The sequence below is a fragment of the Squalius cephalus genome (genome assembly GCF_949319135.1).
Source record: "Squalius cephalus genome assembly, chromosome: 14".
Classification (NCBI taxonomy): domain Eukaryota; kingdom Metazoa; phylum Chordata; class Actinopteri; order Cypriniformes; family Leuciscidae; genus Squalius; species Squalius cephalus.
This window is the reverse complement of record NC_137135.1, coordinates 13,201,365-13,228,608: the sequence shown is the minus strand read 5'-3', so window position 1 is coordinate 13,228,608 and position 27,244 is coordinate 13,201,365. Positions and strand designations below refer to the sequence as shown.

General features: G+C 38.0%; 1 protein-coding gene across 10 annotated transcripts in view; it reads right to left on the bottom strand.

The window, feature by feature from the left end:
• Positions 1-2,127: 2,127 nt before the first annotated feature.
• The window catches only part of ctbp1 (C-terminal binding protein 1), a 39,368-nt gene continuing 14,251 nt past the window's right edge, over positions 2,128-27,244 (bottom strand). For 3 of the 10 annotated variants that reach the window (XM_079892363.1, XM_079892355.1, XM_079892362.1), the window contains 9 exons: positions 18,491-18,645; positions 11,531-11,675; positions 11,230-11,436; positions 7,533-7,747; positions 7,321-7,451; positions 6,204-6,331; positions 5,894-6,008; positions 4,935-4,985; positions 2,128-3,405 (listed from right to left, as the gene is read on the bottom strand). In XM_079892363.1, the coding sequence (XP_079748489.1) occupies positions 3,219-3,405; positions 4,935-4,985; positions 5,894-6,008; positions 6,204-6,331; positions 7,321-7,451; positions 7,533-7,747; positions 11,230-11,436; positions 11,531-11,675; positions 18,491-18,628 (1,317 nt within the window). In that variant the 5' untranslated portion in view covers positions 18,629-18,645 and the 3' untranslated portion in view covers positions 2,128-3,218. Of the gene's footprint in view, positions 3,406-4,934; positions 4,986-5,893; positions 6,009-6,203; positions 6,332-7,320; positions 7,452-7,532; positions 7,748-11,229; positions 11,437-11,530; positions 11,676-18,490; positions 18,646-20,234; positions 22,131-27,244 lie in introns of those variants that run through there. The other 7 variants (XM_079892356.1, XM_079892357.1, XM_079892364.1 and 4 more) reach the window with 5 other exon arrangements.

Here is a 27,244-nt window from a genome sequence, read left to right as displayed (position 1 = left end):
CGTTGAAGTCAGTACCTGATTGGCTAATCCTAACCCCACCCCTAATCCTAACCCCTCCCCCACAACTAATCCTAAACCTACCAATACTAGGGGGGTAATAATTTGGCGGGGTCGAAATTCAGCACTACACCGGCGGTGTGTAAATCGAGTTACACCTCCCACTTCTCCTATCTCTTATCCCATGTGAATTGGCCATTAATATAACAGACGTCATGTGGTAAAATTATATTACCCCATCTACCCTTGTAAACCTAATCCCATCCGAATAGGGCTATAAACAACTTAAAGGGGTAAATAACCACTGACAAAAAGTCTGTTCTTATTGAACAGGCTTGACCAGAGTCAAATACTGCTTTGCTTGAGTATGAAATACTTCTTAGCAAACTTGTCCACTTGTATTGTTTCTGGGCGCAAGAATTCAAAGAGTAAACGTTTATCGGGAGTGAGTTATTTTCTGTTTCCAGTGAAGGATCCAAAGCGTTGTAGTTAATTTGACTTGTCTTTGGGCTGGAATACAAAAATGCAGAAGTACAATCTGTAGTTTTCACGAAAGTCCTGAAGCTGTGAGTCAGACTTTTGCTGACAAATAAACCTGAATTTCTCTGTCCAGGAAACACAGAGAAACGGTAAGCATTGTTCATTTACATGTACTACGACATTGTAACAATACAAAGCAAGTTGAAAATCGGCAAACTTACACTTTGGTATAGAGGCAGATCTGAATGCGAGTTTATGGTCGATTGTTAGAAAGGGGTGGGGTTTAAGCAACTAAATGATTGAAAAAATTCTGCGTTTGTCATCAGATAGAAGTCACAGGAAGATAGAATTAATTACAAATTGTGATGAATTGTTCACAGTAAGATGCATTTAGATGCATGATTAATTAATGATTTTCAACCTTCATTCTGACTCTCTGTCTGAAATTATCCTTTTTCCTTTAAGGCTTGTGAGTAAACGGCAGCTGTGTGTTAAAAACATTATCAAAATAAAACCGTCATTTACAGACAGCATTATGAAATAATGCTAAAGTTTCTTTGCGAACTCTCCATTACACTGCCTCGTTTACAAAACAGTATGCAGTCAAGTTTCTGAACAAACATAATCCTGCGACGAGATTCAAGATTCCGTTAAAAATAAACCATCCACTTGTTTCAGTCGCTGGGATCCTTCTGAATCTATAAAGAAATGAGCAAATGAGCTGTTCAAACTGGACGCATCAAAGCGAACAATCCTTTACGCTTCTATTTAATCTTCCTTTTGTCCTCTTGTCAGTAGACTAAAGAGTGTGGAGTGAAGTCAGCAAGCATATGTACTGTAGACAGCGTCAGTGATTATAATGGGTTCTGTTTGCTTTTAGACACAATGCTAGCATTCAGTCGGCGAAAGCAAGTGGGCGGGCCCTATGGTGCAATGCTGTATAACTATTCGTCGATGTCTTGCACTCATTTGCACTCAAATGCATTTGCCTGTGTGACGTCACAAGTCCTCCAAATATCAAAAAGCGCCGTTTTTGGAGCTTGACTAAATAAATGCTTCGTTTATAATGAGGACATTTTAAGCTCTGAAACTTGCCACATGTTTTAATGGTACACAGACCTCTTATATGTCAAAAGATCAAGGCAAATTTAATTTCTCATGTCATGACCCCTTTAAATTTTGGTCTGTTCCTTACACTACTCTAAAACAATTGGTAACATAAAATGTTTTTTTTTATTATTATTATTATTCAATGAAGCCTTTCTGGAGCTTGGTATCCCCAGGTGAACATTCTTCAAAACTGGTTTGGAAAGATACGAGAGTGAATAAAGAATAACAGAACATTTGGGTGAAGGAATCCTTTAATACCTATTGTTCAGAGCGAGCTAATTCACAGCTTTGAGGTAAGATCCCAATTCCCCTGTATACAAACTATTTGCAGCATGATGCCTGGTTGGTACCTTTTGATCTGCATTATTTATATGATATGATGACCAATGTCCACAAGAGGGCGTTCACAGTGATTGTGTTGTTTATATTCGGAAATGGGTTCAAATACAAAGGAAACCTGAACTGAACCTCCACTATTTCTGTTGTCCTGGCATATCTTTATTCATGGAAGTGCGATAAACTCACAGAAATGTTGTCGTGTCGCTTAACTCTGACTTTTATTTCATTTAAAATAATTCATACAAATGCATACAGTCACAAACATTTCTTTTTGGACTCTGTTTAACAAAAAATATTAATATCTCATAGTATATATAGTATGTATATTGCTAGCCTACCACTTTACCAGGAAAGGAAACTATGTAGGCGATGGAGAGCTGCAACTATCCCGGCATCCTCAAAAAAAACAAAAACACACACGGTACAATCAAGTCACACACAAACAGGCAAGCATTACGCCAGCTTTGCACAAGACAAATTTGTTTTTGTTTTGTTTTGTTTTTTACTTTTTGTTCAAAATCTGAACATTTTTCTCTTTTCTTTTTTAACCTTTAACACATAAGGTAATACATGCTCCAAAAATAAAAACATACTGAGTGTAGTTCTTTAATGTACTGTACTTAATTTTGACTACAAAAAGACAAATGGGTACAAAAACAATGCACTATGTGGTTTAATTTAAAAGGAAGGAAGGAAGGAAGGAAGGAAGGGGGGAAATAAATTTTCCTGAGAGGGTGTGCAAATCCCGCCTCTTTCGGGGCTTTTAAAATCAAACGAGTGAAACTAATATGCTTTTTATCGCATCTATGATCAGGTGGTGAGATGCCTCCTGTAAAACGGTCTGGTTTTTTTAACGTTTTTTTTTTTTTATCGTCTACAAACCATTAATCATGTCCTAAAAACTGTACACAAACAGGTTACATTCATGTAATAGCTACTGTTGTTTTAACAATGAAACCCATTAGACAGACAAAAAAAAAATAACAGATAAAAGATCGCCCACTGCACTTGGACAGACTACAATCTAAAACAGCAGGATTTTGCATCAGGGAGAAGTTAACTTTGTTTGAAATCCACACGGTTTTCTCTTTTTTTGTTGTTGTTTTTTCCCGCCACTAGTACTTCAAAGAGCGCAGTCCACCAGCTTCAGTCAAAGAGTTGGCTACTTTGGAGTGGTGGTTGTTTTTAGTGGCTGGTTCTGAGCCCGGGAGCTTGTTTCCGCTGCTCTTCTTTGGGGTAAAGAAGGACCAGGAGAGTTCTATAGTGGTACGGAGAGCCTTTGAAGAGGGGGGCTACAACTGTTCGTTGGGGTGCTGCTCTCTATCGGGTTCGGGTTTGCCGGTTTGGCCGGGTGAGGGGGCGTGTGGAGGGTGGGCTACGGTGGGCAGGCTGTGGGTTATGGGCACGGCACTTGGCATGATGCCCTCCACTGGCGGTGGTAGACCCCCTGAAGCGAGGCTCACTATGCCCGGGGGGTACCTGCGGAAAGGGAATAATGTTAAAACCTATTAAACACCTGCAATAGAGCAACTGTCCCTGCAGTGAAGCCCTCCATGTTTCTATGAAACTACTATGTGTGCATAATGATTCGTAAAAAAAATGGATATTTACTTCCAGCTTTACAATCTGATTGAATGGCCCAAGTTTAAATGTACATACATCACATGCTACACTCCCATTAAAATGTTTAGAGTCAGTGAGATCGCTCTCGCTTCTTTTTAAAAAAAAAAGAAATGAATAGTTTTATTTAGCAGGGATGCATTAACCTGATTAAAAGTCACAGTAAAGACAGTAAATAATGTTACAAAAGATTTCTGTTAAAAAAAAAATCCTGGAAATATTCATCTTTACCGTCACAGTAATAAATGACATTTGAAAATAATATGTTTGTATAATATTTGTAATAATATTAATGTTTTTACTGAATTTACAAAAATATACAGACTTTTGCATGCACACGAGAAACTTATCACATGAACATGGTCATAATTTCCGGTTTATGTATACAATAACTTATTTCCTTTGTGCGTCACTGCCATCTTATTCTGAAGTAAACGAGAGCATGGATGCGGCTAATATGTGAATCGTCCTATATGCTAACTTTAATGGTTCACAAAAAAAGATTGGTACGGTAAAAAATGGCTCAAAATTTTGATTTCATAAGGGCAATATATTTATATTGTCCCATAAAAACTTTAACGGCCAATTAAAAAATGATTGAGCAATAGTTACCCATGCACATGCGAAAGTCTGTATATTTTTTATTTTTGCAAAGGTCCCTTTGGGGGCTCTGTACATTGCTATTTTACAGTAAGATTAAATTATTATTTGTAATAATGTATTTTTTTTTTATTGGAAATGTGTCATATAATTTTGCTGTTCTATAAAAGCATTAACTTCTCGAGGCTGTGTGTTATAGTGGTAATGGCACGGAAAAACTAAAACTGTTTTTCAAGGATTGTTTTTCTTAAAAGCCACGTAAAATATAACTAGTGATATATATAATCTAGTTATACTTTAGTAATCAGGGCTTGACATTAACTTTTTTGCTCACCAGTCACTGTGGCTAGTGGTTTTACAAAGTTACTAGCTATTCAGCATTTTTGACATATTTGAAAAAATGCCATATAGATATTTTTAGTATTATCTCATAATTTGACAGCAGGGATATTAGGCTGCTGTCACTTTAAGACCTGACGCACTGATCCATTATACTGTTACACATGCGTTTTCTTTCTCAACTGTTTGCGTCCACTTAAAACAACTGACTTGTGTTTACTTGAATACTCGCCAAGACCGGCATTTTGATATTATTTTGTGTGTATTTGACTGTTTAAGCGCAATAAGCAGCGAAAAAGAACTCAATTTAGTACCGAGAGGTGGCTTTATGTGCGCACACTTTGGGTGTGAGAACACAATATGCGGGAATGAGTACAATGCACCAACAATATTGATCCGGAGCAAATGAAATGAGTGAATGATGGGAGGCGGGTTTGTGTGTAACTCACTGTTGGAAAGATGAGAGAGAGAGAAAGCTCAGCTGATAGGGTGTATCTATTCTGCGGAAAATGAGTATTGGAAGTGTTATTCATATTAATATTTCAGCATCGATATGTATCGAAACATTTTTGACATCACTACATTGCACTTATTTTATTATTTCAGATGCCTTTTTGAAAGGCTACAATTGAAAAATGTACAATTTCTATATAAAATTCAACCAGCCAAAGTAACTAGTAGGAGTGACTGCGTTACACGCCACCGCTGAAATCGACCCGCATTTGGCGGGTTAGCGGGTGTTAATGTCAAGCCCTGCTAGTAATGTTTGATTCATGAGCAAATCATTCGTTCGAATCGGTTCTTTTCAATGAATAAGTCATACAGATTCACATATTGGTCAAATCAGTCTTAATCAAAATGATTTCAACAATCCTTATCAAGTACTCACAAATGACTGGAAAGGTCACAGAAATTCACCGCTAAAAAAAACGTGGGAACCCTTTACGTACCCTGACCGTCAGTTTCAAAATGTAATAAATCAATTATCATACTGAGTTTTTTTCTGTAAAATATGAGCATTTTATATAAGCAATTCCATGTCTCATCTCATTTGCTGCCATTAAATAGTTTTATGTATATATCATAATTAATACTGGCTCTCTAGATCCTAATGGAAAATAAACCCACTTCAGTCAACCACTAATTATTTTCCCCACACACTTGGCTCGGCGTTTTCAATATGACATCTTGATGAAAGATTGTGAAGACTTTTCTAATACCATGCACTTATGTGCAATAAGACCAGGAACACATATTAAGAAGTCCAAAATGGTCTATTTTGACATCATGTTGATTTTAGCCACAGTAAAAGCAATCTTGCATTGCCAGTTGTGGATTCTTGTTTTACAGCACCATCTATATTCTACATTCAGTTCAGAGGAAAGCATTTCTCAATGGTTTGTTGTACCTATAGGTGCCATTGAGTTCTGGATGAACAACAGCCGGGTCCATGCCGGCCCAGTGCGTGGTCTGTGTGAGGAACTCTTTGTTCACGCAGTTCTTCAGGCTGTCTGGAATGCGACCTGGAGGAGGAAAACAGCTTCATTACAGGGAAACCCCGAGACATTGATCACAGTACATCAAGCCTGCAGAGCTGCAATTAAAGAACGGTTTTCAACGGACTGATGAAAGAGATCAGACACGCAAGGCTCTCAAATCATTTGACAAATGTCTGAGGCATTAAAAAGTGGTATTGATGGCTTCATGTGCCGATGTACCGGTAATAGCTCGCCGGATCTCCCGCGCCGCCTCCTCCCGCATCTCAATGGAGGCCTGCTCGCTGTACCAGGCCGCGTGAGGGGTGCAGATCAGGTTGGGGGCGTCTTTAAGAGGACCTTGGCTGAAACTGTCACACACACACACACACATGCAGCTGTATAAGAGTCTGAGTGAAAATGGACTTTTCACAATGAGACCAAGGAATTTTCCAGCTTTTTGTGATTACTGGATAAGGAAAAAAATCATTTTATATAGGTTGCATCGACAAAGAGAAAAATTTAGCCAATGAAATATTTCAGAGCTGAAAACTTAATTTTCATGCCTTTTTGGATTTTATATTACAATGATTTTTTTAGAGCTGGAAATCCTGGAAACAGCCTGAGGTTTGATTCAGGGTTATTATCATTCCCTGCAACACTTTTGTGAATTGACACACACACACACACACACACACACACACACACCAAAATTACTACCTGAAAGGGCTATAACTAAATGCTAACTAAATGCTATAACTAAAACTGAAATAAAAATAAATGAAACCTAAATAGTAATATATGAATGAATAAAAATAACAAAAAGCACATACAACTGAAAATATAAAAGTAAAAGCTAATATAAAATATAAATAATAACTATAATGGCATATTTATATATATAATACTAAAATAACATTAGACTTCACAATTGCTATGAAAGCAATTTGGCCTCATTCACAATAGTGTTCCATATCTGGTTATATAATAAACATGGCTCTTTTTAGATTTGCTCTTTTGTAAGCGATTTTGGATAAAAGTGTTTCCTAAATGTAAATGTAAGTGTAAATTTAAAAGTGAATCACTAGAGATGACGTACAAATCCCAGCATTTCGCATTGCTACTAGTCTCCTCAGAAACTGCCTTCAGGAATCAGCTCACATTCTTTATATCCCTTGTTTGGCCTTTGACGCATGATGCATGTTTTATCAGTGCGCTTTGGAGCCAAATAATACAATGCAAAAAAAAAAAAAAAAGCCCTGCAGAGTCCGGGGGTGGAATAGGAATGGGGTTTGGGGTCAAGCAATCGAACCGAATGTCAAAACAACACAGTACTTCAACATCAAATGTTGTTGTTCACCTGAAGGGCTCTGTCTCATGGACGTCCAACGCTGCTCCCCGTATTCTGCCCTCCTTCAGAGCCTGGGCCAACGCTTTCTCATCCACCAGACCGCCACGCGCAGTGTTCACTAGGAAGGCGCCTTGACGCATCTACAGTCAACACAAAATAGTGATAGATCGTACACAAACGTGACAGCAGTGCATGTGTGCTCTGGTGTTTGTGAGTAGCACCTGTTTGATGGTGAAGTCGTTGATGAGATGGTGGTTGTGCTCGTTGAGACTGCAGTGTAAGGTGACGCAGTCGCTGTGGAAGAGCAGGTCCTGTAGGGTGTTGACTCTCTGCAGCCCCAGGGCTCGCTCCATCCCGTCAGACAGGTACGGGTCGTAGAACATCACGTTGAAACCGAATGCTTTGGCCCTCAGCGCCACCGCCTGTCCAACACGACCTGAGAGCAAACATTTCACTTCAGCCACGAATGAAGAGCCATATAATAATTATTATTAAAAGGGTGTGTTTGCTTCCCACAGTATGCCAAAAGAAAGTGTTTAAAAGGTACCAGGCTGATATTATGAGCTAAAGTAATGTTTTGAATGCCATCTTAATTTCCAGCATTAATTTCATTAATGGAGTTATATTATAGCTCATTTATTTCCAGCTTCTTTGAAAAGATCAAATAAAATACATAAATAAATACACAGCAATACACTGAAGTAATATACAGTAAAATATTATATATGTGAAATATTATTACGATTTAAAATATGTTTTCTATTTGAATATATTTTAAAATGTATTTATTCCTGTGACGCAAAGCTGTATTTTCAGCATCATTACTCCAGTCTTCAGTGTCACATGATCCTTCAGAAATCATTCTAATATGATGATTTGCTGCTCAAGAAACATGACTTATTATCAATGTTGAAAACAGTTGTGCTGCTAAATATTTTTGTGGAAACTTTTTTAACAGTATTAGTAAAAAAAAAATCTTACTGATCCTAAACTTTTGAACAGTAGCGTGTGTGTGTGTGTGTGTGTGTGTGTGTGTGTGTGTGTGTGTAGGTTTGTTAAGTAGTTTGCCAGGTCTTCTAAGCTAAATGGAAAACCTACTTAAAGAGGTTGTTCCACATTATTAAGTAAGTCACATGTCTCATGCAATATGAGGAGGAAGAAAGATCTTCCTGGAGATGAAAAGCATGAAAAGGTGCGATGTCTTGCAAAAGGCATAAAACAACTAATATTTAGCAAAAACTGAGATTTTCGAAGATTTGTGAGTGATTTAGGGCACAGAAGATCCCGGTCAGATAAAGGCTTATCAAGGGAAGTTTCTGTCAAACAAATTAGTTGAATTAAATGATGTTCCAAACATCGGTTCGGGAGAAGCCTAAACATTCAGTCCTGTGACTCCTGTCAATCATCATTACGAGTGTATATAAGCATCAGTCACTGCACTATCCCAGCGACAATTCTTCCGGCATCCCTCCTCCTCCTAGCCTGGTTAAAACCAGACCATTCTCAGTAGTAACTGAGTTATGGTCTGGCAAAGCTCCATAGACAAATCATTTCCAAAGGGGCGTCACCAACGGACGTCGCTCAAATGCCTCTGGGCGCAGTTGGATAGACCTAAAACCAATCAAAGCGATCGGCATCGTGTAAACCATATGCTGCGTCCCAGTTCGCCTAAGTTACACAGTATGTACTCTTTTTGTGAAGAAAAGGTATTTACTTTTGAACGTGTAGCAAAAAAGCAGGCAAGCTTTGGGACATACTACTTCGTCATCTTTATCGGACGGATCTGTCGCGTGCATCCTGTCACGTAAACTGCCCTGTCAATCATCGTGTCACAGTTAAAATCCTCTATTAAATCTGATTTAATTTCCTACCGTTTCGGAGAGAAATGTAGTAGCACGTTCATCTGCCAGTGGGTCTTTCATGGAGACTGTCCTCATGTGTTTGCAATTTGAATATAATAATGCATTTAAAAGTTGAACGGACGTCGCTCAAATGCCTCTGGGCGCAATTGGATAGACCAAAAACCAATCAGAGCGATCGTCATTGTGTAAAGCCCGCCTCAACGTTTCTGATTGGTGCCGCGATTTCTAGGCCATGGAAATGGGCTTGAATGAGCTCTTTGCCAGACTACTTCTCGAGCAAATCTGAATTTGCTGGAAGTTGTCTGGGTTTTCTCAGGCTATCCTCCTCCCCATGTCCTCCTCTATTTCTCTTATTCTTCCTCTGCGCAGTACTAATATAGGGGGTCTAGCCTCGGGTTTGAGCCTCCTTTAAGGACAGCAAGCCAAATATCAAGACTGAATGGGCAGGTGAACTTGTGAAACATCTGTAAAAAAGCCACTGTTGAGCAGCAAACATGTATTCGCCGGTGTCTCTGGAGTCTCAAAAAAAAAACGGAAAAAGATGGAAAAATAAATAATAAAGTTATCGCGCAATTCTTCTGGCAGGATAATTTTATTTAGCAAAATATCTCACCATTCACTGATGCGTCCAGGTCACACTCAATCACCGTTATATGTTTGGTCTTAAACGCACCTGCTCTCATGTTTTGCTGCAGGATAGAAATTGTGATTACATTTTCTGTCATCTTTGCAGGACTGTGATATGAAGAGTGTGCAAAGTAACATTTTAGCAACAGTGTGAAAGTGAATAGCACATAACAGGCACAATACCGGTATAAACATGAATATCTATCGGTGCAATATGCGTCACGACTAAACTTGTGTCATACCTCCGTTTTGACAGGCCACACTACAACGCGAAAATGGCGTTTTCAAATTTATCCACTTTGGAGAGCGTTTTCAAAAGCTTTGCTTTCATTAATAAAAATGTGTGTGGACGGAAGGCCAAAGAGAGGCGTTTTCAAACGAAAACGTATTAGTGTGGACATGCAGAGTCCTGCAGAGTTCAGCTCCAACCCTAATCAAACAGGTTTGCTAGAAAGCTACAGACAGGTGAACTTTTATCAGGGTTGGAGCTGAACTCTGCAGGACCGACGTTCTCCACCTCTGGTCTAGATGGATGGAGTTCTGGATGGTTGGTGAATGGCCACCCCGTTCCACCCAGACTGCGACGTCAGCAAGGAGCTGGCGGGAGATGATTTGTGCTGGAATATTGGGAAGTGAGATGAAAGGTCCCTTTAGGGTCCCTGAGAGTGTCAAAATGACTTCTACAAGATATGTGGAGTTCATAACTGACCATTTTCTGCTATGGTATAAAAAGAAGGATAGTGCCTTCTGAAATAAAAGGATCTTCATGAAGGGAAATGCTGCAAAAAAAAAAACACCACAGCAATAAAACATTTTTAAAATGTCTTTCTACACCCACTGTAAACGTTTCTTGACAAACCTGTCTGAGATTGATATCAGTTATCTAAAAAGATATGGAGGAATAAAAAAAAAACTAAAATCTGAATGTCTATTGTGCTAAAATGACTGATATGTATATTGCATCATAATTTGGAACACAGTGTGTATATGTGTGTGTGTGTGTGTGCAATTTTCAAAAATAAAAATGTATGAAAAATTCTATATTGCTAAAAATGAAACTTCTTTAAAAAATCCTTATTGTTGAGCCCTGAAATGAGCACAACTGTATCTTTAACTCTCTTTTTGGTCAGTGAAGTAATCGATGCTTATTACTTCTGGATGATCGCATAGTCTCCACACATTACCGTTCGTTTCCTGTTATCTTTATAGCCACTGATGGCGCCTTCATCAGAATTTTTAATGTTTACGTAGCCTGCACCAGTCTATTAATATTTACCCACCCCTACACTGCACATAAAACCAAAACAAACCACCGCTGTTACTTTATATCTCTTTCGGTCTCAGTGGGCTTTTCCTGGCCAGAATACATAGCAAAGTGGATCAGACTTCATGTCGAGAGTCAAAAGTCTGGCTATGTGAGACAACACACCTAGACCAATGATCCCCAGCGTCTCTCCTCTGATGCGGGCCGCCCCAGACGCGACCTCTCGGATCTGTTCCACGCTCTGGACCCGCGTGCCCTCCCGGAGAGCCTGGTGCAGCCAGGTGGTGCGTCGGTACAGGTTCAGGATGTGACACATGGTGGAGTCTGACGTCTCCTCTACTGAAGCCGCTGGCATGTTGCAGACTGCTATACCTGCAGATGTGGAAGGGTTACGGTCAGGCTCTTCATACAGCAAACACACACACACATACATTGTTGTTTAATGGAAAACCTTCTTAACCATTACCTAAGTCTCCAGCAGACTTTATGTCGATATTATCAAAGCCGCTCCCAATGCGGACAATTATACGAAGTGCTTTGAACTTTTCCAGGTCCTCCCTCATCAGCGTGATTGTGTGGTACATGAGGGCACCCACTGCTTCATTTAACACCTGAGACAATATACAGAAACTACAGTCAGTCTGTGCAAAGAAGATACACACAAGTACAACAGCTCTAAAACTGAGGGGCAAAAAGTCGAAATGATTTTTCCTAACTGAGAGAAAGTGCAGTGATTGATTTACACATTTTTGCGATTTGACTGACACATTTTCAGAGTTGACGATTTGAAGAGACAAACATTACTTGATCAATCACAAACGTACTTATTTGATTAGTAACATAGAAATAGTGCAGAACCTTAAGGTCTGGTTTCACAGACAAGGCTTAGATTAGGCCTTAGCTCAATTAGGACATTTAACTTTTTCCCCGCCATTGACGGAAATTTCCGGCTTTCCGTGTTTTCACTTTTATGCAGTAGGGGGCGCTATTACACATCTTCTGAAAGAGTACTGAATCTCCTGATCAAAACACAGAAGAAGAAGCAGAAACAAGCCATAGCATATGTAAAATAACGTGATCATCAACATTTAACAGAATAAATCAAAACAACCTAATGTTATTGAATGAATTGTCGACCCAGGACAAGTTTTGATCATCATTCTGAATCTGATTCAGACGTAGTCTTTGACAAAAATGTGATTTTCTCAGCTTTTTGCTCAAAATGTTGCTTTTTTTATATAACATACCCATATTCAATTGTTGATCAAAAAGAATGCATTAAGCTAGAATAAAACTTTTGTTTAAAAGCAGAGTCTGTTATTTCTTTTGATATATTGCATGTTCACATATTCATACAACAAAGTATTCTGGGGGCCATGAAACTTTTGTGAAAATGAGCAAAAATGCTGGCGGGGAAAGAGTTACCGTAAGTAGCTTTTATAAACGTTCCTTAAAAAAAAAAACATAAATTGAGACTAGATTGCCGACCCCTGCACTATTTTTTATTTCTCAAGAACAATATTTAATTTTTTTATATTTTCAAATGTGCACAATGCAAGTTATTTGAAAGTTGAATGAAATTGGCTCAAGCCTGCAATGCTGTGCATATTAATACTCATTGACACAGCATTGCAGACTTGAGCCAATTTCATCCTGGCCAAGAAGATTAAGCTATGAAATGAAGTTAATTTCAAACTCCAGGTTCTACACCTTCATATGGGTAAAGATTAAACCAGATGCATTGAAGTCGTTACAAAATATTTCAAAAGAAAAAATAAATTCAAAGAAAAATGCGTCAAACATAATGTAATGTAATGAATGCAATTGCACAATGTGTGATCAGATCTTTAAATGGCTGCATTGATGCATGACAGATTATTCAACTGCCATTTAAAGATCTGATCACACATTGTGTAATTACATACATTATGTTTGACGCATTTTTATTTGAACAATTCAGAAACAACAACATATTATTTGAATTGTAGAATACTTTACATCATGGTGGTATAAAATGTACAGAATTTAACTCGTGCTGATTTTAATCAATATCAATTCAGGTGTGTACCATTGCAAAAAATACTACCAAGATGTAAAAATACTTTACAATGAATAAATAAAATGGAAGATGAATAAAACATGGTTATGAGGTTAAAGTAATGATAGTAATGTTTTTCATATATATGGTAATGAGAATGTGGGGATGCGTTTCATTGTCATGAGATAATATGCGCTTCAGTGATCATGTTTTTATGTGAATCTGATAAGGACAACCTGATGTAGACTCTTTGAGGACAGTAAACGCACACACTCTACGCCTGCAACGAGCTTCACTGTTAATATTACTCACGAGTTTCGTTTCTGCTGATGACCAAAAACAAGAGCTACACTGTACAACTTGGTTGATGATGATTAATCGGTTTACTTGAAAACACTTGACTATGAAGGTAATATGATGTCATAAAGAATCGCATGTGCAGGGTAAGATTAATTTACACCTTTACAAATCTTCTCTTGCGCATGCAAATTTAATTTACGCTTGCAATCTTATGTGCACTTTTACAAATCTTACCCTGCGCATGCGATTCTTTCTGACATCATATTACCTTCATACTTGATAATCTAATAAACCATCAAGTTCTGGAGTAACACACCATAAGCAGATTTAACACAACATGGGCCCTATTTGAACAATCTAAGCACGTGCGGCTAAAGCGCACAGTGTACGCGTGTTGTGGACCCGTCCATAGAGCTGGTAAGTCCCGCCCATCCGTAAAACCCCAAGTGGACCTCTAGGTTGAAAAATCGTCAATGCAAGTGAATGGGAGAAAATAATTATTTTCTGGTCCCGTTTGAATTGTGCCATGAATGTGAACATGTTGTCTGTGAATTTTTTATATAATTTTTCATGTTACGAGTTTGACAGTATATTGTTGATTCTTTGGCTAGCAGTTGTGTAAAAGACATAACGAGAAAGACTACATGTCGCCTATGTGACGTCACCCCATAACACATTTCCCTCCACTTGTCAAATCACGGTGCTAATGCTGCGATAATCTATGGAGACAGATCGAGATGCCCGTGTGTTTTGTACCCAAATGTCACCATTCAAACCAAATCGGCTGTTCTTTCTTCAGATTCCCGTCTGATGTAAAAACTAGTTGTAGTCCACAAAGTGCTCTCACACAAAGTCTAACCGTATCAAACTTCTACACGCTAAATTATAGCATTCTTTACACGAAAAATGATATTAAAAAAATTCACAGACAACATATGTTCACATTCATGGCAAAATTCAAACGGGACCAGAAAATAATTATTTTCTCCCATTCACTTGCATTGACGATTTTACAACCTAGAGGTCCAGTGGGGTTAGCGGAAGGGGCGGGACTTACCAGCTCTATAGGCTCATATAACAAAAAAATATTGCGCCATTGACTTTAGACCAGGTTATTGTTGGTCAATGGCGCAGTCTATTTCAGTTGCCTCAAAACAGGAACAGCGCCTGAACACACCTCGTTTTCAGACCAGCACGCCCATGGTTGACAGATGGGCGCAAATGCATTTGCTATCTAAACAACAAATGGACGTGAAAATGATAACTGCGTCACACAATCAGTGTTGTTTACGAGCAACAACAGAATGAGATTTTTACAGCCATTTTTCCCATTTTAGTGCACAATTACCATGTCACTTTATCACCTGCTAATTGATTTAGCATCTTATCAGAAGTTCTTTCTCCATATGAAGAGACTGTACAGTTTCTGTCCATTCAGCAGTGGGCGATTAAATAAGTCAAATAAGGAGGCTGTTTGCAGGTTTGTGGGAAGGGGCAGAAAGCGAGTGCCATCTGTCTGTGCAGGCCTGGGGAGCGTTCTTAGAGAATCAACCTGGCAGCCGCCCAGAACCACAAAACATGCCAGAATCAGCACTTCAGCAGAAAACAAATGCGGGCTCTGGCTACATTAAATGTCTGAATGAGCATTAAGGCATTCAGAGGGAGCAAATATTTATATGACATGGAATTAAGGGAATTGTGTTGAGAGGGAATGGTTTGTGGATGGTCTTTCGTGTGTAGCCAGTTGAATGAACGGAGCAAATGAATTTCATTTGGGTTCACGGGTAGTGTGAAAGAGAAAACCATCACTGACAGCAGCAAATCAGGTTTCCTCTGTGTACGAACACATTATCAAACGGTGCACTTGCTCTTGTTCCAGCCAGTTGTATTTGATATTTTTCAGCATTTATTTATCTAGGTTAATGTTGATTTCTAATACATCGAATATTTTAACGTTAAATAATGTCTTATGAACAAACATGAATTAACAATGAATAATAGTCTATTTAAATGTACAATATATTCTAAATCTAAACAAAAATGTAGTAGTATATATTACCATTCAAAAGCTTGGGGTGGGTAAGGGTTTTACATTTTTTTGGAAAAAGTCTGCGAAAAATCAGTAATATTGTGAAATATTTTACCATTTTAAATAACTGTTTTCTGTTTAAATATATTTTAAAATGTATTTATTCCTTTGATGCAAAGCTGAATTTTCAGCAACATTACTCCAGTCTTCAGTGTCACATGATCCTTCAGAAATATATGCTGATTTGCTGCTCAGACAGTTGTGCTGCTTCATATTTCTGTCGAAACTGTGATACTTGTTTTTCAAGATTCTTTGATGAATAGAAAGCTAAAAAAACCTGAATTTACTTCAAATAGAAATCTTCTATTCACTGTCCATTTTGATCAGTTTAATGCATCCTTTAATGCAGAATATAAGTATTAACTTAAAAACAAAGAAACTTTTAAACGGTAGTACATTCCCTAGATAATTAAATGCTGCAAGAATTGTTGTTCATTGTTAGTTCATGATATATAATTGAACCTTATTTTAATGTATTACCGAATTTAATTTACAGGTGCACATTTCTTTCCGAGACACGACACTGGAGTCATTGACACTGGAGTTCATTGCTGAGAAACATGTCAAATACCGTTCGTAATGATTGACAAAGAGCAACGAGTTCTTGTTCTTTCACAAGGAAACAACACAACTTGACAGATCTAACTTTAACAAATGCTGAAGAAAACGAATGATCAATGGCTGCCAAGCAAGAGACTGAGAATGAAATAAATAAATCACACGAAGTACAGCTGGTAGGATGGCTGTGCGATTTCATCACGCTACCCAGTGAATTCATCTACAGTAATGAATCATTCGACTCATTTCTGGCAGAAAAGCTCACAGACTCATAAATATTACCCCATTGTGCAATATACTTCTTTAGCCTGTGAGATGAAGTGCTTTTTCCATGTAACAAAGCCAAAGAGGCTCCATCATATCGAGCCAGTGGGATCTATGATAAATTGCAAAACCATTCTCAAACATATATTACATGATATATTAATCTGTATGAACCAGTGACGAAAAAATACCACTCCAGTCCATACAGTAATAAATACACATGAACAGCATTCACAATGCATTTTACTTCTGTGACACGACATATTCCTTAGTGAAATAGTGGGAATTAACGGCAAGCGTTTTCCCATCTTCCGAATTCTTAATTTGTGGCCAGGATTTAACTAAGCCCTTGCTTAGTGAGTGGCAATGAATGAACAAAAGTTTAGTCTGGTTGTACTTTAGAGCTGTGTGATTAATGTAATTTTATAACATTTTATTTCGATTTTGGCTTCCAATGATTGCAAAAAAAAATATCGAAGTTAAAACTATTTTAAAACTATACCTTCCTTTCATTTCCTTCACAGTGGTGTGCCTTCATTCCTCCCTAAAAGCCCAAACTTAACGTCGGGAATCAGCAAAATTGGTAATTTGTGTAAAATGCAGTCTAATGTTGCCAAATTGCGGGACTATTTCGATAATAAAAGAGTTATGAAAAGCACAATAATCAGCGCAAGAGACGCTTTCCCAAGGAGGCTTTCTGTGTGTGTGCGCTCCAAAACGGGCCGCAATTTACAAGCAAATTATACTTTGGGCCTCAGGTTCACAATGATCAAATACACATAAAAATGTGTCAACATGACCGGCTTTGGTGTATTCACTTAAACACAGTCGTTTATGTCTTAAGGGGAGTTAAACAGTAGAGAGAGAAAATATGACGTGTATAAAATATTTCCGTGCATTTGGTCTTAAAGTTACAGCAGTTTAATACATAGTCTAATAAACCTTGTTGGCCATTAATGTTAATTAAACCACAAAAGAGAGAGAAAATCACTCACTGCTCTTGAATGAATAACTTTAGCCTTAAGCGCACTGCTTATTTTATTAGTATATTTGTTATACTGTGTTTATTTGTCCGTTTGACTGTACTTTGTTTCTTTGTTCTTGTTCTTATTGCATGTTATCTGCATATAAAACACAATAAATGCCTGCAGACTGGAGCATTTACTGATGTTTATATTCATTTGTTTTGTTCAAACATTGCTGTTTCTTTTGCTATAGATATTTATGATAACACTTTACAATAAGGTTTCATTATTTAAATGAACTAAGAATGAACTGCACTTCTACCACAGCATTTATTCATTTTAGTTAATGTTAATTTCAACATTTACTCACACATTATTAATAATAAATTGTTTACATTAGTTAATGCACTGGGAACTAACATTTTTATTGACTAACATTATCAAAGATTAATAAATACTGTAACAAATGTATTGCTCATTGGTAGTTCATGTTAGTTATAGGGCTGTCAAACGATTAATCGCGATTAATCGCAGCCAAAATAAAAGTTTGTGTTTACATAATTTATGTCTGTGTACGGAGTATAATTATTTTCTATATATAAATACACACACATGCATATATATATTTAAGAAAATGTGTTATTTATATATAAAATATTTATATATAATATAAATTATATATAATATAAATATATATATATATATATACACTCACACAGTATATACATGCAAATATTTCTTAAATATATACATGCATGTGTGTGTATTTATATATAGAAAATAATTATACACCGTACACACACATGTATTATGTAAAAACAAACTTTTATTTTGGATGCGATTAATCGCGATTAATCGTTTGACAGCCCTAGTTTGTTAATACATTAACTAATGTTAACAAATGAGACCTTATTGTAAAGTGTTACCATATTTATTTTACACTTCAGTTCATAAAACAATGTTAATTCTTTACAAAAATATAACAAAAAGAACCGAGAGTACCGTTAAAGTTCCGGATCGATAACCAGTATCGGTATGAGTGGTAATACCAGTGATAAAACCTTAACAATACCCATCCCTACTACTAATACAGCAGGAACCAATCAGCTGTGCCCTATGGAGAATGACGTGATTACAATTAATCCAAGAGCAAAAATGAACATAGTGCTACTGTACCAAAGCAAGTGCCATTAAGTGCTACTGTATAGTTACCTTCTCGTGGATCTCCTGTGTGGACTGGGCATCACAGAAGGCCACGGTGGCCACGTCCTTCAGGATGGGCATCTCCACAGTACAGTCCCGCCCATCCAGCAGTGCCACCAGAGGACGAGGGTGCATGGGCCCATTCATTATGGGAGGCCTGATGCCTGTAGAGAATAATAAATCACATATGTTACATGTCCTGAGCTTGTGTTCAGGTGTGTTCATTTGGTCTGCATAAGCAAAGTGAATTCACCGTTCTAATATCAATCTTTCCAAATGATTTGGCTCAAAGATAAACACAAATATTGAACGCCAAGTTTCAGATTCTAAAAATAAAGTGACTCACAAACACAGAAAAAGACAACACTGTGTATTAGCAGCTGATTCCTGTTTTTATTGCTCAATATTAAAAATGTTTTTCACGTTTTGCAGCTGCTATTCAGTCACACAGAGAGCTGTTGTGGGTTTTATATCCACTCGTAAAAGACACATCAAAAGGACTAATTCTGCTATTTTACTGAGAACAAGACCTTTCTTACATTTAAATGTCCATTGCTTATTCATTCAGTTAAATATATGTATGTATGACTGCGCAGATGACCAGTTGCACTGAAGAGGAACATTTGTCCAAAAAAATGGCAATATGATAACAGAATTAACACTTAATAAGATAACTGACTGATGATGAAATACACAAGTGCTCATGTGAAATCAGCTTTAAAGGAAAAACAATGAATGAATGATCTTAATGTAACTGCAGCTGATGTAAGAGATGATGATGATGAATAAAGACATGAACACCTGCGTGTCTGATTTTCTGTCTTATCCCAGTACCTCAAACTGTTCTGTTTTTAAGCTCCTCAACATTTTCAGTCCTACGTTATCATTTTACTGTGATAAGCCAATATATGCCGGTAGATTTTTGAGCCAAATTCCCATTACAGACCCACATGCGTTGCTATTACCACATAAAAACCACTCCAAACGTGTTTATCAGCGGTCAGTCGCCCACTCGCCATTGATGTAATCGAGTCAGATTTAAACCCTTTGGAATAAAAAAAGAATTAAATCTATTGTTTTATATTAAACACTGTTTTTTGTTTTTCTATTACAACATTCTCAATGCTATATGGGAATGCAGTTCATTCACACATAAAAAAAGTACACAATCTTGTCTTTGTATCTGATTTTCACATATTTTTGCTTTCAGTAAATATTTGTAATGTTGATTCATCTCAGAGCTGGTTGGTTGGGTCAAATCCCTAAAAAATATTATAAATGGGAAAAACACTTCCAGGACCAAGGCTGCTGAAAAAGTGGGCCGTCACTGCTGCGCTGTATTGACATTGGCGACAAGTCTGCAGCTTGGCTTCATTCTGCCTAGTGTCAGTGAAAAAACATCTACCGACAGACAGATAATCAATTTATATATGCATACTACCGTTCAAAAGTTCGGGGTTGGTAAGATTTTTGAAAGAAGTCTCTCTTATGCTCACCAAGGCTGTATTTTTCATAAAAAATATGGTAATATTGTGAAATAACTGTTTTCTAATGTAATATATTTTAAAAAATAATTCCAAAATCTCAATGATCCCAATCTTTTTTTTAATGATACAGTGACAAAAGTATAATATGTACACCTGTGACCTCTCCCAGTCTGACAAGTGCAGACATGGTGTAATCATGTCCAAAAGACACAGACACACCCACACACACAATACACACGTTTATGCACAAACAAGACCTAGTTTACCTCTGTGAAAAGATCCCTTGCGTTCACGCATCCGTTTCCACACAGAACCAGCTGTTTTCTCCATTTGTAATGAAGGTGAACTTTTACAACCGTAAATTATGTGTTAGTGACATCTAAACTATCCCAGCAGGATCCGGTTATCTTGTAACACAGCCACTGTTATCTCCCTTTTCTGATTAGGACAAACAACTGCCAACAACACGCAATAGATGCTTCCAAGCACACATAAAAAGCCCACAGCTCTGGGATCAAATGCTACAATGAAGAAAAGCATGACATATTTTGCTCATAAGAACAATCTTTGACTTTCTCCGTCTTTGACTAGCTAGGTGAATCAAGAATCCTGCGTTGAAAAACAAACAAAAAAAACACATGGTAGTTTCTCACACCATTTTATCTGTCAAAATCCCTAGGCGCTCTGTTCATATTGCCCTGCCCCGAGGGCGAGCTGGATCCGTTTGAATTAGCTAGTTCATAGCAACAAAAACCAACAGGGTCAGTCACACATAGCGTCTAAAGACCTCAACTGCCCACGGGCGATAATTCAAGCTGACATCCCCCTCTTTGTTGTCTTCTGGTGAAAATGAAAGCCAATTTCAAATCCCAACCTCACGTTCACGGTGTGAAAAGAACAAAACCTGTTTTTAATGAAACAGTTTTGCTCGTCACATGAGTGAGCTGGGGTGAATCTTGTTTTTTTGTAATTTGTGGAAAGCCAATGCATTGTTCTCATCCAAGATTTCCTGGAAATGTGCACTTGGGAATTTTCTTCAAAAAGATAGAAAGGGAGTCACTTGAAAATTGTAATAATTTTTTACCCAACCTTCCTAATCAATCAACCTAAAAATATGACCAAAAAAAAAAAAAAAAAGTATTTTCTTGATATTATTCGTGATAGTATTTACCAGATCAGGAATATCGCCCAAACAAATATGTTTGAATTGTTTATTGTAAACAACGGCATAACTATTTCAATGAAATCCTGAAAAACCCTATTCTTCCTAAGGCTAAGTATTGCCGTTTTTGGACTCTTCTAAAATGAGAATTTCTTTCGAAGAGAGCAAAATTAGGAAGTAAGTCAAGGCCGGAACTGGAAGCCACATTTCCACTGCACAATGTGCGGGAGGGCCATAGGAGAGAGAGAGTCATGTCCTTGCCAACCCCTCAAATTTTCCAAAGGGGATAGTGTGTTTTTTTTTTTTAATCTTTCGAGCTCGGGAAGATTTATGCAGTTAATAAAGCGAGCCATCAGAGGTCCGTAGCCCCGGCTCTCGGATGAATATTGTCTTTTGCAACAGAACGCAGAAAGCAAGCAATTGTACTCGGATGAATGGCTGAGATGAAAGATAATAGGAAAGAGGGAAAAGCGGAGCAGAGAGGAGGGGAGGAGGAAAGGAAGAGGGGGAGGGGAAGCCAGAATACTGTACGACAGCCGAACGAACGCTCAAATATTGGCACAGATATCCGTACAACACTTTCACGTGTGGCCCCATGCAGAAAGGAAAGGTAAACGTTTACCTAAAGGCAAGCCTTTGTTCAGCAAATGTGAGCTTCCCATCTCTTAGGATCCGCCGGAAAAACGAGCGTGTCTCCTCAGCAAGGCATTCACCAAAATCCTCAGCATATGGCGGCTACTTCAATTTTCTTATTCCTTCTTTTCTGTGAGTAGCTAGCTTAAACACACACACACGAACACGCTCCCACCCCTCCTTGTCTTTCTCTTTCTCTCCAACTCCCTCTCTCCCCCCCCTGCTCCCTCACTTTCTATTTCGACTCTCTCTCTCGGACAAACACGCATGCACACACAGAATGCAAGTGTCACTGCATTTATGGGAGTGGGAGAATGAGAGAGAGAGAGAGAGGAACGAGTGTGAGGTGGCTACAAGAAAGACTGAAGAGGAATGGGGTGGAGCCTGGGCTCGCACAAAATTGATCTTTTGTTTCCTGAGAGGGGGCAAAAAAAAAAAAAAAAAGGGAAAATTGTGCAAGAAACAACATGAAGTAATGGAAATTTGGGTGTGTATTTCCTATTGTTAAAATTTTTATTTTTTATGATTGTCTTAGAATGAAAAAAAAAAAAATTCGCATTTTTGGTCACATCCAACTGTAGATGACTACTCGTACTGTCACATTTTGCCTTTGTTTCACTTTCATTTTCATTATGGACATTTAGGGGCTGTTTACACGACACTGTTTTCAACTAAAAACATAACACTTTTTATGCATTTTGGCCGCTAATTTACATGACAACAGCATTTTGGGTGCCTGAAAACGCAAAGTTTTGAAAACAGGTTTCAAAGTGCAAGTTTTAGAAAACGGTCTCCGTGTAAACAACAAAAACGCAAATCTCTGAAGAAAATGACACCATGCACATGCGCATTACGTGTTCAGTCTATAGTGTTTCATCGCCATCTAATGGTCTGGCAGCAGAATACAGCATTTTAGTCGTTTTCGCAGAGTTTTCGTCTGTACGCGGAAAACTCAAAGGAAAAACGTATCCGTTTTAAGCATATCGTTGTCGTGTAAACGTCCCCTGTCCACGCGCAGGTGTCACTCATTATTAATCACGCCACATGCCTCGCGCCGTTCTCTCAAGACCCTCGGCCTCGTCCTGCTCGCCACAGCAACCAAATACAGAAACACGCAGCAAATACTCACAACTCAACCAAATACAGAAACACGCAGCAAATACTCACAACTCAACCAAATACAGAAACACGCTGCAAATACTCACAACGCAACCAAATACAGAAACACGCAGCAAATACTCACAACTCAACCAAATACAGAAACACGCAGCAAATACTCACAACTCAACCAAATACAGAAACACGCTGCAAATACTCACAACTCAACCAAATACAGAAACACGCTGCAAATACTCACAACTCAACCAAATACAGAAAGACGCAGCAAATACTCACAACTCAATCAAATACAGAAAGACGCAGCAAATACTCACAACTCAACCAAATACAGAAAGACGCAGCAAATACTCACAACTCAACCAAATACAGAAAGACGCAGCAAATACTCACAACTCAACCAAATACAGAAACACACAGCAAATACTCACAACTCAACCAAATACAGAAAGACGCAGCAAATACTCACAACTCAACCAAATACAGAAACACACAGCAAATACTCACAACTCAACCAAATACAGAAAGACGCAGCAAATACTCACAACTCAACCAAATACAGAAACACACTGCAAATACTCACAACTCAACCAAATACAGAAACACGCTGCAAATACTCACAACGCAACCAAATACAGAAACACGCAGCAAATACTCACAACTCAACCAAATACAGAAACACACTGCAAATACTCACAACGCAACCAAATACAGAAACACGCTGCAAATACTCACAACGCAACCAAATACAGAAACACGCAGCAAATACTCACAACGCAACCAAATACAGAAACACGCAGCAAATACTCACAACTCAACCAAATACAGAAACACGCTGCAAATACTCACAACGCAACCAAATACAGAAACACGCAGCAAATACTCAACTCAACCAAATACAGAAACACGCAGCAAATACTCACAACTCAACCAAATACAGAAACACGCTGCAAATACTCACAACTCAACCAAATACAGAAACACGCTGCAAATACTCACAACTCAACCAAATACAGAAACACACAGCAAATACTCACAACGCAACCAAATACAGAAACACGCAGCAAATACTCACAACTCAACCAAATACAGAAACACGCTGCAAATACTCACAACTCAACCAAATACAGAAACACGCAGCAAATACTCACAACTCAACCAAATACAGAAACACGCAGCAAATACTCACAACTCAACCAAATAGCCTACAGAAACACACTGCAAATACTCACAACTCAACCAAATACAGAAACACGGTACAAATACTCACAACTCAAGCAATTACAGAAACATGCAAATACAGAAACACACAGCAAATACTCACAACTCAACCAAATACAGAAACACGCAGCAAATACTTACAACTCAACCAAATACAGAAACGCGCAGCAAATACTCACAACTCAAGCAATTATAGAAACATGCAAATACAGAAACACACTGCAAATACTCACAACACAACCAAATACAGAAACGCACTGCAAATTACTTCACAACACAACCAAATACAGAAACATGCAAATACAGAAACATACTGCAAATACTCACAACACAACCAAATACAGAAACATGCAAATACAGAAACGCACTGCAAATTAGGGCTGGGAAAAAAATCGATTTGATTTAAAAATCGAGTTGGTAGGTCAAATCGATTCATATTTTCAAAAAATCGATTTTTTAGATTTTTTTTCTCCCCCTCTTCAGTATAGCGTACAATACATACATTTTGCATTCGCCAAATCTTCCTTCAGGGTTTCCGTAGCACGCTCCCTGCGGTGCAGCCCTCGATGCTTCAGGAGTCACGACATCACGACTAGCATGTTTAATTTTTTAACGGTCCTCCACGACGACAGCGCGCGAGTGAGTGAGTGAGTGAGTGAGTGAGTGAGGGAGAGTGAGTGAGAGTGTGTTCGCGAGTGAGTGTGTGTGACTGTGTGTGTGTGTGTGTGTGTGTGTGCGAGAGTGAGTGTGTGTGTGTGTGTGAGTGTGAGAGAGAGAGAGAGAGAGAGAGAGAGAGAGAGTGTGTGTGTGTATGTGCGAGTGTGTGTGTGTGTGTGTGTGTGTGTGTATGTGCGAGTGAGTGAGTGAGTGAGTGAGTGAGTGAGTGTGTGTGTGTGTGTAGGCTATGTGAGTGAGCTTGTGTATATGTGCGAGTGAATGTGTGTGTGAGATGGCTCGCGATGACTGGTCGTAAAACAACGTGTAGTCTGACATGTTTCTTGTCCACGACATGACAAGATTTTTAGGAGTCAAAATCGTGTAATCTGACACAGTGACTATCGTAGCAGACAAAAAAATCGTGTAATCTGAACCAGGCATAAGAGTTATCTGAGGATTTTTTGTTGTTTTATTAGTTCAATCCAAATACAGTATAAATAATTTGGATGTTTAACAATCTTTGTTGCGCACTCCACACAGTGACTTTTCAGTTAGATATAGAAACCCTATGCCTTTGCAATTTTGTTTATGTTGAACACTTTAATTAAATACAATAAATATATATTACAGTTCGCAGTTATTTTGTTTTAAATGGGGGGGGGGGGGAAATCGATTCGAAACGTAAATCGAGTTTTTTATTAAAAAAAAAAAAAAAAAAAAAATCGCAGATTTTTTTAGGGGAAAAAAAAAAATCGCCCAGCTCTACTGCAAATTACTTCACATCACAACCCAACCAAATACAGAAACATGCAAATACAAACACACTGCAAATACTCACAACACAACCAAATACAGAAACACACTGCAAATTACTTCACAACACAACCAAATACAGAAACATGCAAATACAGAAACACACTGCAAATACTCACAACACAACCAAATACAGAAACGCACTGCAAATTACTTCACAACACAACCAAATACAGAAACATGCAGAAACATAAATACTCACAACACAACCAAATACAGAAACGCAATGCAAATTACTTCACAACACAACCAAATACAGAAACATGCAAATACAGAAACACACTGCAAATACTCACAACTCAACCAAATACAGAAACATGTAGCAAATACTCACAACTCAAAGCAATTACAGAAACATGCAAACACTGAAACACACTTCAAATACTCACAACACAACCAAATACAGAACCATGCTGCAAATAGGCCTAATATTCACAACTCAAGCAAATACACAAACACACAGCTAACTCAACAAAATACAGAAAAGCGTTGCAAATACTCACAACGCAACCAAATACAGAAACACACAGCAAATACTCACAACTCAACCAAATACAGAAACACACAGCAAATACTCACGACTCAACCAAATACAGAAACACACTGCAATACTCACAACTCAACCAAATACAGAAACACGCAGCAAATACTCACAACTCAACCAAATACAGAAACACGCTGCAAATACTCACAACTGAACCAAATACAGAAACACGCTGCAAATACTCACAACTCAAGCAATTACAGAAACACGCTGCAAATACTCACAACTCAACCAAATACAGAAACACACTGCAAATACTCACAACTCAACCAAATACAGAAACACACTGCAAATACTCACAATTAAAGCAATTACAGAAACACACTGCAAATACTCACAACTAAACCAAACAGAAATGCACTGCAAATACTCACAACTCAACTAAACACAGAAAAGCGCTGTAAATACTCACAAGGCAGTGAGGGCACATACGACCAGGATGTTAACATAAACCAAAAACTCACCTATCAGGTCATCGACAACACCACTGATGAATAAACATTGAACAATAAGCATGTCCCAGCCAGGTTTGACACTTGTTGGGGTCCCCTGGAAACATTTCTGTTGTGGTTTGTGCTATTTGCAGCATGTTTCTGTAGGCTATATGGTTGAGTTGTGAGTACTTGCAGTGCGTTTCTGTATTTGGTTGTGTTATGAATACTTGCAGCACATGTTGTCAAACTGATGAAGATGTTTTCTTAATTTGCTGGTGTTTTTTCTATTTGCATGTGTTTTCTTCATTTGCAGCGCGAGGAGCTCTCTCGGCCACCGTACTTTTTACTACTTTTACCATGTTTTTAAAAGTCATTCTAACTTTTACTTAATACTTTTACTTACAGTCATTTGCTCAATGGTAGAACAGAAACTGTTAAGTGTCTCCTTCAGCTGCAACATGCATAATTTGTCAGCTGATTCATTTAGACAAACTCACAATCCTCATCAAAGCTATGATCAGTTGACACTGGCCACATAACCCATGATTCATTACTATGCAAATTTGTCAAAGGGTGTTTGCATGTATCATATATGCTGCTGATTACCACATACCTCAGTTTGTAAAAATGAACAAAAGATTTTCAGTATGTGAACTTACAATGGAAGTCTATTCTGGAGGCTTAAAAGGAGTAATG